General features: G+C 35.3%; 1 protein-coding gene across 12 annotated transcripts in view; it reads right to left on the bottom strand.

Moving 5' to 3' along the window:
• RYR2 (ryanodine receptor 2) overlaps positions 1-17,785 on the bottom strand; it is a 794,016-nt gene that overhangs the window by 123,585 nt on the left and 652,646 nt on the right. For 7 of the 12 annotated variants that reach the window (XM_043925906.1, XM_043925905.1, XM_043925898.1 and 4 more), the window contains exons 72-77: positions 10,368-10,538; positions 9,198-9,257; positions 6,505-6,639; positions 3,288-3,323; positions 2,448-2,560; positions 106-202 (exon numbers count right to left, since the gene is read on the bottom strand). In XM_043925906.1, the coding sequence (XP_043781841.1) occupies positions 106-202; positions 2,448-2,560; positions 3,288-3,323; positions 6,505-6,639; positions 9,198-9,257; positions 10,368-10,538 (612 nt within the window). The remainder of the gene's footprint in view (positions 1-105; positions 203-2,447; positions 2,561-3,287; positions 3,324-6,504; positions 6,640-9,197; positions 9,258-10,367; positions 10,539-17,785) is intronic. The other 5 variants (XM_043925904.1, XM_043925902.1, XM_043925903.1 and 2 more) reach the window with 1 other exon arrangement.

Here is a 17,785-nt window from a genome sequence, read left to right on the forward strand (position 1 = left end):
CTGCAATAATGTTTCCTCTTCAATGTTATAAGATAAATGGCTCACACAAATGTTATTCCACCAAGCCCAGACCTTCTTTCCTCTTCTAACCCAGTAAAAACATACCGCTAAATCTTCTATCAATTTATCTTCAAAGTAATGTTCTTCTGTCTCAATCCAAGACTTTTCATATCCCTGAAGAAAGAGATTGACAGCCCGATGCCTAAAAGGTAAGCACAATTTCAAAGAGCCTTTTTAAAAAATAAGTTGAAAAAGCATTCAGTAGCACTTAATTACTGGATTATCTGTGCACTAAAAGAATAAATAAAAATAAACTTTCCAATCTTGACTGGAGAGGCAAGACATTGCAGTAGATAGAGAAAGCTTTCTCAGATCACACACTGACCTGGATTCAGTTATTTCTAAGTTTTGTAACATTGGTCAAGTTATCCAACTTTGTCAACTTTCCTTCTCTCATTTATAAAACTAGGATAACCCCATCTATGCTTCAGTTTTGTGAGACTCAAACAGATAAAGAACATAAAACACGTTGGATATGCTCATTACATGGTAGCTCTTATGACATAAAGTGGCTCTGGATAAACAGTTGTGAGCATCAAGAAAGGAATTATTCAGTCTTCCTGCTAACATCAGATATAGCCTCTGAGGATTACAAAACTAAATGTATTAAGGGAACTTTATGGGAGTATATATCCAAAGATTAAATCCTAAAATACTGATGAAAATAGTTGCCTATGAATTAAGACTAGTAAAGACTAAAAGAATAAGTAAACTCATCTTGAAATTGATGTGATATATGGCTAAGGTTCCCCTAAGAAAGTCACATCAATAAGGGAACGTAAGAACATACCAGATGTGTTAAAATGAGATGGTGCCATTGTAGAGTGGAATGCTACAACATTAACAGTATCAAAGGTAGACTAAGGGATCGTGAGACATAAAGTTAGATAGGTTTATGAAGGGCCTTGAAATCCAGGGAGAAGAACTGACCAGGCACCTGGAATGGCCAGAACGCACCATCAATTCTTGTACAAGAGAGAAGCTCAACTCTACTGATAGATCAGAACCCCCTGGGGAGCTTTTACACAGTACACATGCTAAGCCCTCAGATATTCTGATTCAACAGGCTTGGATATTCCTCAAGTGAATCTGAGTGTATTTCCTAAAAGTACCAGGTCTGAGAACCACTGGAATAAGGAATACAATTTTGAATATGTTATATCAGAGAAAGTGGAATAGCAGACTCTGTTATATTGTAGAAACTAACTTGTAATCTGCTATTTGATGGAACTGGATGTTGAGTCAATAAAGTGAGTTGAAGAGGTACCATGACGGGTAATATATTTGCATTATTCCCTTAAGTTAGTTTCCTATCAATTCTTTTTCCCAAAGATGAAATAATCACAAAAGTAACCAACAATGATTAACATTGTGTCATGTTCAGTTCTAAGCATTCTGTCTACCTCGACCCATTAAATAACCTAAACAACTTATGAGGCAAAACTTATGGTACAGTTGAGAAAACTACAACAAAGTCAGAAAAGAACCTTGTCCAAAATCATGCACTAATAAGCTGTGAGGTCAGGATTCAAATCAAGGCAGTCTGACCCCAGAGACTGGCTCCTGATTACTCTGAAAGTGAAAGTCGTTTGATTGTGTCCAGCTCTTTGCAACCCCATGGACTAGACAGTCCATGGAATTCTCCAGGCCAGAATATTGGAGTGGGTAGCCTTTCCCTTCTCCAGGGGATCTTCTCAACCCAGGGATGGACCCAGGACTCCCGCATTGCAGGTGGATTCTTTACCAGCTGAGCCACAAGTGAAGCCCAGGAATACTGGAGTGGGTAGCCTATGCCTTCTCCAGAGGAACTTCCCAACCCAGGAATTGAACCAGGGTCTCCTGCATTGCAGGCAGCTTCTTCATCAACTAAGCTATTAAGGAAGCTATTTCTCTATCCTGCCTCAAATATGTGAGCAGATCCTCCTAAGTATTTAAAAGTAACAGATAACAAACTTATAGTTACCAAAGGGGATAGGGCGGGGAGGGATAAGTTAGGAGTCTGAAGTTAACATATATATGCTATTATATAGAAAACAGATAACCAGCAGGACCTACTGTATAGCACAGTATCTATCTACTCAATGCTCTCATAACCTATACAGGAAAAAAATCTGAAAAAGAAAAGATAAATGTATAAATCACTTCACTGTACATCTAAAGCACTATACTTCAATAAAAAAAATAAAATCTATTCAATAATGACATTACAGGCCAATGAGAACAACCAACAAGGAAAAATGAAGTTAAGTATTACACAGAAGAGGCAATAAATCTCCTTCATCCTTCTCTTGGACTACTATATCCATGTTAAGGTATATGCTAGCCTTCTATCACTTCTTAGAGGAAGAGTAACTTTAATCTATTACCAACATTAAAGAAATCCTGACCTCGGCAGATTATATAAAGGAGCCATTCGGAAGCAAGCAACCACAGCACGTTTCCTCTGCTTAGAGAGCAGTTTGTGCCACACGGCCTTTTTGGATCTCTGAGGATGCTCAACCTGAGGTAGAAAGACAGAGACATACATATTTAACCCCCCAAACATCTTTAGGAACATAGTATTAAACAGCTGTACCTTTTAGCTAAAAACTTGTAGATTTTCAATTTTCCAAAAGTATCTTACAATTATTATGAAAATATCTTCAAGTCACCCTATGCTACATTTGAAATAGTTTAAGATGTTATGTATTTTCCTTAGAAAAAACATCATATTTTCCCAACAATGTGTACTTAAGAAGCTGTATCATTTTTAAAAACCAAAGAAATAGGAAACCATCCTATATGAAATAATTTTGCATCTTTTTAAAAATTCAGTCATAAGTAAAGAAAAATTAACCTATCCTTGCTTATGCATTTTCACTAATTTTATCCTAAGACCTACAACAGTAAATATAAATAGAGGCAGTTAAAGAAAATTCTAATGAAGTCTACTGTTTCTTAATATATTTATAGGATGGAGAGAAAATGACAAGTCTTTGTGAACACATTAGTAGGAGTGAGTAAAAGAATTTAATTTTGCAAAAATGTTAAACTATGTAATTATTTTGTTAGATAGGGACAAATGAGAATTCATAAGTTGCAATAAATGATGCAAGCAAGCTATGTGTTTAGCTAATGGCATTTGGAATTTCAAGGAAGAGATTAATCATAAGTATTAGAGAGAAAAAATCCCAACATGGAATTCTACATTCATTAGTAATTTCTAGGCAATTGAACACTGTACTTCCCAGATTGTAATATCTCCGGCGCATACATGTAGATTTCTGGAAGAAATAAAAATGTTATGTTAGCTAAAAAAAAAAGTAAAACTAAAGGTATTATCCTTTGCAGTAAAAAGACAAATTATGAATGTAATAATACTGCCTGAAGAAAACATTTAGAATGTTTGGATTACAGTGGTTTGGAAATTTTAGCAAAGCAATTTGTGCAATTTGAAAGTACTTATTTCTGTGATCCTCTTTCTTCTATAAGATCAAGAAACACTTTCTGATAATTATCCAGTTAGTTCAGTTTTTCTCTCGGTCATGTTAAGCAAAACAAAACATTGTTGAGACAGTGTAGGTGAAAACAGAATCAAGGATAATGCTATTCACCGAGAACAAAGCATTCTGATCAACATGGGTAACACTCAACAAACATAATTAAGTACCTAAGCACCGATGAACATGTTGGAAAAGGTCTCTGCTGTCATGAAGGCTGCCATTTGGCAGAGCATTTTATTACCCAAAGGAAAGACCTTAAATAGTGAATTTTCCTATAAATGAAGTAATTAGACGTTGGTAAGATCTGTGATCCAAAAGTGGACATCAAGATGTGTCTTGCAACTGTTTGAATGTCTGGCTGTGCTGATGTGTTAGCTTGCCTGGTGTTTGAGTATTAGAAAATCCCAAGAAGACAGCTCACTCTTCTGAGAAAGATGACCAGATGTACAGTATAAAAAGTCACTTGCATAGGTCACTGACATTTGAGATAAATTAAGTCTTTCCTGTGCATCCACCACTTTTGCAAGTGAAAATATTGTTTAGCAAGTGAAAATATTCTTAGCAAACTATTCGATGACTCACAAATTAACATAAGAATAGAGAGATTACAGGAATGAATTCTGCACACAGATATTCCCCACTCTTTTCTGTTTTTTGATAATTCATGAGTTCTTTTACTCATATTCTTAACATTTTGAAGAATACTTGGCCATTAAAATCTGACCTGCTTACCTTTTCCTAGATATTCACACATCTTAAAGATTCACACAGGGATCACCCTCATCACAGCTAGAGTAAGTCTGGGTTCCTTTTATTCTCTCTTCAGTACGTTCTGTATGATAGCACATCTAAATCATTACATAGTTCTCTACGTGGCTGTACCCTCTACTAGAGCTCCAGTCACTTGAGTTCAGTGACAGATTTCAACCCCTAGGACCCGCAGAGTACAATGCTGTCATATGGCAGTACACACAATAAATATTCATGGGATAAATAGTTGCTCAGTAAAATGAATCTCATTACTGTGCAAATGATATCACTCATCATGTCACATGTATTTATGAATATATAACATATGACTATAACAAAACATAGTTAGAGTTCAATAAACTTCTTTTAAGTATCTAAAAGTCATTCAAGAAACTTAGATATGTATAAGAAAATCAGGAAGAATTAAAAACTCATGATACAGTAATGCCATTTAATTGGTGACGCTAGTGGTAAAGAACCTGCCTGCCAATGCAGGAGAGGTAAGAGATGCAGGTTCGATCCCTGGGTCAGGAAGATCCCCTGGCGAAGGGAATGGCTACCCACTCCAGTATTCTTGCCTGGAGAATCCCAAGGACAGAGAAGCCTGGGAGGCTACAGTCCATAGGGTCACAAAGAGTCAGACACAACTGAAGCGACTTAGCATGCACAAGCATATGTAGCACAATCGTCTTTAATATGTATATCATTTCAGATATACAATTCTATGACTTTCTTTTAACTTTTCTATTTTAAAAAAGTTTTGGTCAAGCTGTGTGGCATGTGGGATCCTGGTTCCCCAACCAGGAATAGAACCTGTGCCCCCTCAAACGGAAGCACAGTGTCTCAACCACTGGACCACCAGGGAATCCTCTACGCCCTTACATATCACTTAACATTTCATTACCTCAAATCCTGTCATCTGCTGATATATGATTATTTATATTTATTTAATATTTCATGACAACATTTAGGGAAACATCAAGTTGCCTAAATAATATTTTATTATCATATTATGGTATTAATATTACAGTGTTACACAATGTGGATACATATTGATAGTCATACGGCATAAGAGTATCCTAGCTTAATTTCATCAGGTATAGTGATAAATTGCATGGCTTTCGAGAAGTTATTTGCATTTTAGTAAACAAGAAGGCAGCAGCAAACAAGAAGGAAATTAACAGATACTGCATTAGATGATATCCTTAGTTATTCAACTGGCTAGGGCAGAGATAGGAGATCATGAGATAAAATAGAAATCAAAGAAATATATTTATTATTGCTATTCTAGTGTGTTCTACAAAACATTTAAATAACAATATCCTGAGATGATACAGGGCATTTTATTATTTTATGTTTAATGTAAAATAACTGCCCCTCCATGTCGGGCAGGTATTTTCATGGAGACCCAGAGACAGCACACTTTTGAGTTTACATTGAGCACCTTCAGTCTGGTGTTAGTTGGCTGAATGGGTCTCATGAGGAACAGAGAAAGTCTCTGTGTTGCAGATATTTTACATAAGCTAGGAGATTCCTTATACAAAAACATAATCCACCAGTTGATAACATTTCAGATATTATTGGTTTGGGAATTCTTGAGTGAAGGTAATAAATAAGAAAATAAGACACACACAGTAAGCTTTGTAGTTTAAAATAGAAAACCACAGAAAAATGATATAAAACATTATTCTCACATGGTTTTAATATCAATGCATTGCTCTTCTCTAAATGGAATGTATTGCTGATCCTGAGAAAAATCAGCTCAAAAATATTAAAATGAAGGGTTAAACAAGTGACCTTGAATTCAAATACGAGACCAGGGAAAGACAGTATCTCAAACATGTTGCTATGAGCAGTAATGAAAAATACAGGTATAAAACATTTGAAGTCAAGTGTAACTCCTGAAATTTTTGTTAGAATGGTTTAAAATTAAGTATATAATCCTGATTATCTGTTTAATTTTATAAATATTTTGGAAAAGACAATAAAACAGAGGCCTTGATCTCCCTCAATACATTATCTATCAATAGTTACAAAAATTATAACCTTGGAAATAATGTTGATTAGATACTAAGCAATCCTGAGGCACAGATTATTTTTAATGAACATACTGAACACATATGCTTTTTGGTTCACAAGTTAGCACACATCCTTTAAGAAAACATTCTTACAGGGTTAATCCAAATGTGACTGAATCAACACAAAAGCTAACCTGTTCAAGATGAAAAAGCACATTTGCTATATCCAAGACCCTTTCCACTGTCTTCTCAGGATCTGAAGTGTCTTCGGTCCTGTTGGGTAAGTCTTTGTAAAGAGCCATTTGCCATCTAATAGCAGGATCCTCCAACTGCAGAAAAAAGAAAACCGTTCAAAAAATACAGAGGAAAGAGAGGAACATCCACTTCTGAAGAGTCAATCTATAGCTACGTATCCAGCACAGCACAGGGTGAAAACATGATGCAGAGATCAAGACAGAAGTACCTTGCACTCATGAAACATCATCTGGTGAGAGAGACAGACATCAAATAAATGTTTACAATTGTACAGGGCTACTAGGAAGAAACAAAAGGTACCTTGGGGACTTAACCTAATCTGTTGTGGTTGGGAAGATATCTCTAACAAGTGAAGTTTGAGCTAGGATTTAAGGATGAACTGGAGATCATCAGGGAAAGAAAACAGGCAAAAGCTATTTTTATTTTCCTTTCACTCGAATCAGTGAAAGATTTACATATTTACTTTAGAGGCAATGATATAGGATCACATTTAATGTGATCCAATAAATATAAAAGTCCTATAAATAAAAGGACTCAACAACAGAGCCCAGACTCACTGAAACTAAGATACCAATGAATATAAATCAATGAAGGCATATCGAATCATATTCTGATAAAGTAATCTATAGACTCTACTTTTTAATACTGTCAATTTTCTTGAGTTAAAGATATAACGGAATTCTGAAGGTTTTTAAAAAAGATTATTTTAAACTATAGAAACTGACAAATATAAGCATCTTTCCAGGGATAGATCACTTCAAAGAAATAATTTAGAATAACTATGTCATTAAAAACAGGCAAAGCAATACTTTTATATTTCTCCTCCCATTAAATATTTCCTTTCAACATGGGAGATGGAGAATAATGAAGCAGAATTAGATCAACAACATCCAAAGCTTTACAACTCCTAGCCAGAGAAAGCAGAGCCTGAATGTTTCAAAAAAATAACTTTTATCTAGTCGGAGGCAGAACTTTGTACACTGAATGACTTGTCAACACCTATTTGTCCTTTGATAAAACAAAATGCTTTTTCTTCATATACTTTTTTTCATCTTAGGACTACTGGACTTACAGATTTTATTCTTAAATATAAAATTACCCCCTCTTGTCCCCAGGATTACCAGTCCTACAATTTTAAGACAATGTGTTCAAGAAGGAGCTGAGAACAAAAGAACTCATTGTTTGTAAATCCATATATATGAGGGCCCAACCCTTAGTATAAAAATTCTATAATGAAATGTCACAAAGAATAAGTATTCATTATGTCATTACTTTCAGATTTTATTCATTGGGAGATGAAATACTGATTATACATGTTCATCCTTCTCAGCTCTTCTCTTTCTTGCTGATACCACAATATACAACATACATTGTCCAAAGTATTCCTATAAGTAACCTCTAGAATATAATGGAAGGATTTCCTCCTGCTTATCCAAGACATAACTTTTTAGTTGCTGTTTCCTGAGAGTGGTATAAACACCTACTTAAGAGGTACTAAATACTTCCTGTCTCTATTTGGGACTATGGTTCTCAAAGCATGAGCCCAAATTCCCTAGAAATCTTGAGATCCTTTCAGTGACACATGATCTCCTCAAACATTCATGTATAAACTTGAAGTTCAGCTGGAGGCTTTATAAATATTTTGAATAATGTTCAAAATCTTTTTGCTTTTATCTGCAAAGACATCAAGCTTGTATGGGAATTAAATTCCTACTCTGTTAAAATTAAAATTAAATGAATGACAGAGTTCATAAACAAGTGCACATGAAATCTGCCCTAAATAATTTCTGTGCATTGCAAATATTGCAAAAGCACATCACACCTTTATCACATTATATTCTGAAGTGTTAAAAAAATGAATATGGCTTGGATATTTGGAAAGAAACATTTTAATACCCAGAAAGGGATACATTATACTATAATCAATACTTTTTGACATTTGGACATTTTCATAATTTAAAAAATCCTCAGAAGGGACATCTGAATAGAAGCAAATAGTTGAGTCAAGATAACAAACTGCAAGACTTCTCATATTAAATAACTGGTCCAGTAAACAAATGAATAGTTAATCCACTACTATGAAAGCATTTCCAAATAATGGTAAATACTTTGACTACAAAAACTACTTAGAGCAAACATTTTACCCACAGTTAAAAACTACATGTTATAATGATTTCCATTCATGTTTCTCTTCTAAATGTACACTGGCTTTCCTATTACAGTAATTCTTACTATCTTCTATGTGCTAATGACTCTTAAATAAATATTTAATTTCTGAGAACTAGGTGTAAAACATCAAATTTTCATAGACAACTGTCTCTGTGTCACAAAAGTCCTCAAATTCAGCTATATGAAGGAAATTCCCAACTTTTATTTCAACTGGCGCCATCCTTTTTTTTTTTTTTTAACAAAGTTTGACAGTCTCTGGTGATCTACTTTAGAAATACGTCTTTTGTTATTTTGAGAGACATTAATTCAAAAGGATTTGCAAGCAGAATAATGAATGATTAAGATGATATATTTTCACTATCTTACTTGTTAAAGTAACATTATTTGGAGTATTTCTTCTAAAGAGAGATTAACTATATAGTTTATAGGTGCTAAGTGTCCTTTTGAATAATATTGGGCTTACCTTGCCTTGTAAGTGAATATTACTGCGGATTATATCTCGAACTTCATCCTCAGTGTCTTTCTGTCAAGAAATAAATGTTACCTAAAAGAAGTCTTATAATGCATCCATGGTCACAAGTCAATAGAAGTAACTCCAACTTCTTTTGAAATAGTCTATGTCTGAACAAACATCTTTATAGGATTTAATACATGCCATAAATCTGGGGGATTATTGCTCAGGTAATTCTTTGATACTGCTGGGACTTGAAACAAGACAACCGCCTAACTGAACTTCACTGAAAGTTCACTAGATTTAATGCAACTGAATTTCCAGGTCACAAGAAGTAGAACAGAGGCATATTCCCTTAGGTTCCAACATAGGGCGGTCTCCAGTAAGGTCTCTAAAATCTTAGGTCTCTAAAATCTCCATGAAGTCATTTTAGCCAATAACATCTACAAATATCCAGTAATCATGAGGAGCAAAGCCTGAGAAGCAAATATTAAACAACAGCCAATAGGCCTGCATCCTTGCAGCCCCCATGGCCACAACCTCCCCTCAACTTGCTCACAGGAGGGTCTCAAACTGTGGAGATACAGAGAGGCTCCTCAGTGTGGGAGGGAGAATATACCTTTTATTTTACATGTATATAACACAGCATGCCTATTTTCAAAAAACTGCATTCTCTATGTGTAGCCATAGAGGAAAATTGAAGGCCATCAAGAAATCTTGAGAACTTCAATCTTGATGCTCACAAAGGAGAAAAACTGATTTAAAAGTCAACATTGTATCCACCCACGATCAGCATAACACATTATGCATCTAACCTAACACATTATGCATTTATGAAAAAATACCCATCATCATTCTGCAGATACCTCTCATCACAAATTTGATATAGGAGTTTATATGAAATCCATTTCTTCCCCCACTACTAGTGACTTGCTGCCATCTTTCCATTTGGTGTGTGAATATACCCTTGAGGTTATTAACATAATTTAGAAATAAAAACAGCCTCCAAAAAAATATTAGGCCATCTCTGTATCTGAGTCCTAGGGACTATATAGAAAAACTGGTTAATAAAGCCTTCAATGAAAAGAAACATTGACACAGAAGAGTGAGACAAAGGAATCCAAACACTTGAGGTGCTGGAAGTCAAATGATCTTTCCCAATGGGAGGAACAGAAGCCTTACCAGACTAAAGCGATTTTTGGCCAGAGCAATGAGCTCCTGGTCCCCAGGGGCACAGATGTTCAACCCAATGGGTAGTAACCGCTTCAGAGCGGCCACAATAAGAGAGGTCTGCATGGAATATCGGTCCCCTTTGCGCTTCATTTTCTTCCTTTCCTGATCAGAAACAGCTGCCTATGGAACAAAGACAAACATTGGAATCTGCAACAATTTCTTGTCTCAGGATTCATGAGCCTTTTCTAACTGACTATGGTTTTCATCTTCCTCATTTTCTGCTGGTCCCTGTTTTTGAAAATTCTACTGAGGATACCTCTTCTCTTTCCTTTTCAGCATCTCTTGCTGATTGTAAGTCCTACTCTCAGATTCTCAAGTCACTATAATTCCCCAGTAGGCATTTCTATATAATTGTTTTTTAAAGAACAAAAAAGGGTTATTATTTTGTTGGTTTGTTTTTGTTTTTAGTCTGGCCACACCATGTGACTTGAAGAATATTAGTTCCCCGGCCAGAGATTCAACCTAAGCCCCCGCCAGTGGAAGCGTGGAGTCCTAACCACTGGACCAACAGGGAATTTCTTCTATATAATTTCAGAAGGAAACTGCACATTGTAATTTTAGAGAGGCATATAGATGTATGAAAAATTCATGGTACTTTCAGATACTGTATGTTATATAATTATCAATGCTTAAGAGGAAAAAAATGTAAGAATAAATGGTTTTTGCTTTGACAAATGCTTGCTTTGTCGCACACACACACACAGCATATATAAAACTCTCAAACACTTATTTGCGTTTTACATAGACTGAACACTTGTCTCTCTAAGGCCTTAATCCCCATCTAACAGAAAGAGACATATTAATAATATACTAATCAGTGTTACTTAAATAATTAGGATTATCTCTGGGTGACTTGCTTACAACTGAGCACAGCCATGATACTTCAGAGTTCCCTTGTAATTCTGTTGAAACCATGCTTGTGCCAGGGTTACCTCAAATTATGGAGTCTACTTTTCACTGGGTAGTGAGGATCCTTTTTTCTATTTAGAGGGTACATTCGAAGACTAAAATTAAAACAACTGTCCCATATACCTTTGTTCGTATATGCTAAATTTCTTTGTAGCAAAAAATCAAACATTAAAGATACTTTTATGATAATGATATAGTGCAACAGTTTTGAGCTGAGAAAAAAACAGAAAATAATTTAATATACAAATGATTTGTCTTCCCCCAAAGAAGGCAAAATATATCACAACATGATACTGAAAGAAGTTTTTTGCATAGCAAAAGTTGTGAAACAACTTAAATCATGTAGTGACAGTAGCTGATATGTTAATAATATCACATATATTATATCATGTATCATGTCATTACATATATAGCATATATTGATATATATATATAATCTATTAAATCTGAACCATAGTAGTAAGAATCATATTCACTTTCCAAAGATATGTACTTATAGCTTCAGTCGTGTCCAACTCTTTGCGACCCTATAGACTATAACCCACCAGGCTCCTCTGTCCATGGGGATTCTCTAGGCAAGAATACTAGAGTGGGTTGCCATTTCCTACTCTAGGGATCTTTCTGGTCCAGGGATCAAACCCATGTCTCTTATGTCTTTTGCATTGGCAGGCAGATTCTTTATCACTAATGCCACTTGGGAAGACCACTTATTGCACAGATCCCACTTTTATCTGTACCAATTTGTAAGAGATTATTCTCACTAAGTTTCATAAAAAAGTGCAATGAATAATTATTTGTACTCTTAAATTCATTAATCTATAAAAATAATGAATTAGTGGTTTTGAATGAGCTCTTTGCTAAAAGGAAACATAGCCACAGTGATTAAAATAATCAACCCATATGAGGAACCACCATCCTAAAAATTAAACAAATTATGCAAACATATTTCTATCCAACACTGGTAATTTGGTCTTAGAAAAACAATATTACTAAATATTAATACATTAAAACCTACATTTTATTAGTGTTGAAATTTTCTTTGATTTTTAACTTTTAAAGCTCTTTTAGCTTTATGGCTGCATAAGTAAATGGAACTTAAACTTGGTTTGATATTTATAAATATTTAGGTGACATTATAATAAAAATAATTTAAATCAACACTAAAGGCAACTCTACATTGTTCAATTTTGAGAAATATTAGAAAAATTAATTCTACTTATGCTTAAAATATTATGTAATCTTGTTTTCTATACCACAGGAAATCTATAAACCAAAAAGAATAGTTAATATATCTTTGAACATTTACAGATGATAACAGTCCACTGTTGCTATGAAGAAATTAAATATACACAAAACCAAATATCCTCATGGACATCTGTATGTGTTGGTTTTGCTTGTTCAGTGCATTTCCTCCCCAGACTTTGGAGCTCCATTAGGGAAGTAGTCAAACCTATTTTGTTCCTTTCTGTATACAGAACTAAGCACTGTGCCTGACTCATAGGAGCTGCTCAATAATTTGAACCCGAACTGCTATAGTTACTGAATGCACATATTTTATTTTCAATCCATTACCTAACATTTGAATCAGACATGAATACACAATAACGTGGTCAATATGTAGGCACTGATGGAAGAAAATTTCAGATATTGATATCTGGGGAAGTCATTCTTAAGTTATACATAATTTAACTGAAATTTTACGTTAACCAGAACAGCTTGTTTTGTGGCCCGTCAAACACTCATTGCACATCTGCTTTAACCATTAAAGAAAATAATACATTTAAAAAATTAAAATAGAGTAACAATCATTCAGGCATCCAAAATGGAGCTCAGCGGCCACTGTGAATGTGATTGGAGACTCGATCCTGCATTACTGAGAACCTGAATTTTCTGAACTGTACCAGACTCAAGGACACCACCAGCCACCCTCAAAACAAGATCTGCTAGCAGCTTCCAGCTATAACCTTATAGTCTCAAGACCTCCTCTGGTAACTATGCAACTATTTCAGATCCCAACCAATCCTTACTTAACAAGCACACTTACTTCTTGCCAGCTCCAATCATAATTCTTGACAAACAACTTAAGTCATTTTCTGGTGTTTGCCTTTGTTAGTCTCCTGCATTTTGCAGTATGGCAGAACACAACTCTGACAAGTGCTTCTTGAATCTGTGTCTCCCAGGTTACAGTTCTGTTTGGTTCTGATAAAATTCCTGTTTATTCCTATTAATAGATTGTTTATTATTTCTGCCAACAGCATAGTTAAGGAGGAAAGTAGGACAAATTCTATCTTAAATAAATCTCTGTGTGTGTATTTCCATCTTTCTTTCACACACACCACAAATATAGCTCCAACAATTTCACCTAAAATGATCTAAAATTTAATAGAGGACCAAGAAAAAGGGAAGAATTTTCTAGTTTTCTCCCAATGAAAAGGCCTACAACTCTCCCAAAGTAGAAACAACCAAAATCATAGATGATTTAAACATTTTTAGATATATGAAGTATAAAAGTGAGACTATACATCAAAAAGACAAAAGATACAAGTTTTGGCGACAAAGTGGAAGAAAGGGAACCCTTGTGCACTATTAGTGGGAATGCAAATTGGTTCAACCATTGTGGAACTGCATGCAGGTTCCTCAAAATATAAGAAAACTAGAACTACCCAAGTATTATGGCCAACTATCTATACACTAGCCTCTCTCTAAGCTACAGATATTTTGCTTTAGGTCAAACTGAGCTTCCCTATTCCAGATTACCTTATTCCATATTGGTCTGCTGGCCAACTTACAATCCTCTTCTAATTTTAGAAATGGTACTCCATACACATAGTGATTATCCCTGCTTGAGGGACTAGCTCAAGACTTGATATGTGACAATTTGTCTCTTGGTTGGTGTTTGTATTTGGTCTCAATCTCTGTTCATAAGGAGTTCCTGGTGATCTACTTCACATATGATAATATACATGTTTCAATGCTATTCTCTCAAATCATCCCACCCTCACCTTCTCCCACAGAGTCCAAAAGTCTGTTCTATACATCTGTGTCTCTTTTGCTGTCTCAAATACAGGGTCATTGTTACCATCTTTCTAAATTCCATATATATGGATCAATATATTGTATTGGTGTTTTTTCTTTCTCACTAACTTCACTCTGTATAATAGGCTCCAGTTTCATCCACCTCATTAGAACTGATTCAAATGCATATTCTTTTTAACGGCTGAGTAATATTCCATTGTGTATATGAACCAGAGCGTTCTTATCCATTCATCTGCCGATGGACATCTAGGTTGCTTCCATGTCCTGACTATTGTAAACAGTGGTGTGATGAACATTGGGGTACATGTGTCTCTTTCAATTCTGGTTTCCTCTGTGTGTATGCCCAGCAGTGGGATTGCTGGGTCATATGGCAGTTCCATTTCCAGTTTTTTAAGGAATCTCCACTCTGTTTTCCATAGTGGCTGTACTAGTTTTACATTCCCACTAACAGAGTTAGAGGGTTCCTTTTTTTCCGCACCCTCTCCAGCATTTATAGTTTGTAGACATTTTGATAGCAGCCATTCTGACCAGCATGAGCTGGTACCTCATTGTGGTTTTGATTTGCATTTCTCTGATAATGAATGATATTGAGCATCTTTTCATGTGTTTGTTAGCCATCTGTATGTCTTCTTTGGAGAAATGTCTGTTTAGTTCTTAGGCCCATTTTTTGACTAGGTCGCTTATTTTTCTGGAATTGAGCTGTAGGAGTTGCTTGTATATTTTTCAGATTAATTCTTTTGTCAGTTGCTTCATTTGCTATTATTTTATCCCATTCTGAAGGTTGTCTTTTCACCTTGCTTATAGTTTTCTTTGTTGTGCAAAAGCTTTTAAGTTTAATTAGGTCCCATTTGTTTATTTTTGCTTTTATTCCCATTACTCTGGGAGGTGGGTCATAAAGGATCCTGCTATGATTTACGTCAGAGAGTGTTTTGCCTATGTTTTCCTCTAGGAGTTTTATAGTTTCTGGCCTTACATTTAGATCTTTAATCCATTTTGGGTTTATTTTTGTGTATGGTATTAGAAAGTGTATTAGTTTCATTCTTTTACAAGCGGTTGATCAGTTTTCCCAGCACCACTTGTTAAAGAGATTGTTTCTTTTCCATTGTATATTCTTGCCTCCTTTGTCAAAGATAAGGTGTCCATAGGTGCATGGATTTATCTCTGGGCTTTCTATTTTGTTCCTTTGATCTATGTTTCTGTCATTGTGCCAGTACCACACTGTCTTGATGACTGTGGCTTTGTATTATAGCCTGAAGTCAGGCAAGTTGATTCCTCTGGTTCCATTCTTCTTTCTCAAGATTGCTTTGGCTATTCGACGTTTTTTTGTATTTCCATACAAATTGTGAAATTATTTGTTCTAGTTCTCTGAGAACTACTGTTGGTAGCTTGATAGGGATTGCATTGAATCTATAGATTGCTTTGGGTAGTATACTCATTTTCACTATATTGATTCTTCTGATCCATGAACATGGTATATTTCTCCATCTATTTGTGTCCTCTTTGATTTCTTTCATCAGTGTTTTATAGTTTTCTATATATAGGTCTTTTGTTTCTTTAGGTAGATTTATTCTTAAGTATTTTATTCTTTTCATTTAATGGAATTGTTTCCTTAATTTCTCTTTCTGTTTTCTCACTGTTAGTGTATAAGAATGCAAGGGATTTCTGTATGTTAATTTTATATCCTGCAACTTTGCTATATTCATTGATTCAGTTCAGTTCAGTTGTTCAGTTGTGTCTGACTCTTTGAGACCCCATGAACCACAGCACGCCAGGCCTCCCTGTCCATCACCAACTCCCGGAGTCTACCCAAATCCATGTCCATTGAGTCAGTGATGCCATCCAACCATCTCATCCTCTGTCATCCCCTTCTCCTGCCCTCAATCTTTCCCAGCATCAGGGTCTTTTCAAATGAGTCAGCTCTTCGCATCAGGTGGCCAAAGTACTGGAGTTTCAACTTCAACATCAGTCCTTCCAATGAACACCCGGGACTGATCTCCTTTAGGATGGACTGGTTGGATCTCCCTGAAGTCCAAGGGACTCTCAAGAGTCTTCTCCAACACCACAGTTCAAATCTGCTGGAGTCTTTAGGGTTTTCTATGTAGAGGATCATGTCATCTGTAAACAGGGAGAGTTTTACTTCTTCTTTTCCAATCTGGGTTCCTTTTATTTCTTTTTCTTCTCTGATTGCTGTGGCTAAAATTTCCAAAACTATGTTGAATAGTAATGGTGAGAGTGAGTATCATTGTCTTGTTCCTGACTTTAGGGGAAATGCTTTCAATTTTTCATCACTGAGGATAATGTTTGCTGTGGGTTTATCATATATGGCTCTTATTATGTTGAGGTATGTTTCTTCTATGCCTGCTTTCTAAACGGGTTTTTTTTTTTTATCATAAATGGATGTTGAATTTTATCAAAGGATTTCAATGTATCTATTGAGATAATCATGTGGTTTTTATGTTTCACTTTGTTAATGTGGTGTATCACATTGACTGATTTGCCAATATTGAAGAATCCCTGGCCTCTTATGGCCTCTCTCTAATGCCTCTGTTAACACTGGTCTAAACTGACAACATAATGACAAAACAAAGTGATTCACTAACAGTTTTCAATTCAAAATACCCCTGTGAAATGTATACTCTTAGTATACCATCTTCCAAAGGAGCAACTCCTTACTCTTCAGGCTTATTGTCTTCCCAGAGAAAAGAAAATTTGTCATATTTTATGAGAGTTTCAATAACATAGACACACAAAATGATAATCCCTAGCAGTCAGACAACTAGAGATGTCAAGCTTCAGCTAGCATTAGATTCAAGTTCATGTCTAGTCGTGTCAAATACATGTAATTACAACTCTAAATAAGACTAGAGTATTGGGTGATGCTGTTTTATTTTCCCAGTGATCATTAACAGAACAAATCAGATGAACTCCTGGGATTCTGTGGGGTATCATCTCTCTTCTCCCAAGGCATCACTCTTCAGTAATTTGTTGAGTTGGTAGAGACTGACTTCCTTGGCTAGAGTGTCATACTATTTTGCATCTTTGACCATTCACTAGCATACCTTGTGTGCTATCCCATGTAATATATTCATCTTCTTATTTAGTGGTAATGCAAACAATAAAAGCATATGTTTTTCAGTGTTTTGAAAGGTCCTCTGCAGACTTGGAAATGACTGAGCAACTATGCACACATGCCAGTTCCCAACTTGAGTGATAGAGAAAACAAAAATTTCCATTTCATGTATGAAAATTTGGAATTTATCATGTGGTTCTTTCTTAAACAATGCAGCTAATTATTTTGAGGTGTATATACATACATATATTTACCCTTGATGAATACATATCATTGACTAATTATATGTACATCATACTGACTGGCAATTTTGTGAATGTGTACATCTATTAAGCATGCCTTATTTATTCTG

Source organism: Cervus elaphus, chromosome 15, assembly GCF_910594005.1.
Source record: "Cervus elaphus chromosome 15, mCerEla1.1, whole genome shotgun sequence".
Lineage (NCBI taxonomy): Eukaryota > Metazoa > Chordata > Mammalia > Artiodactyla > Cervidae > Cervus > Cervus elaphus.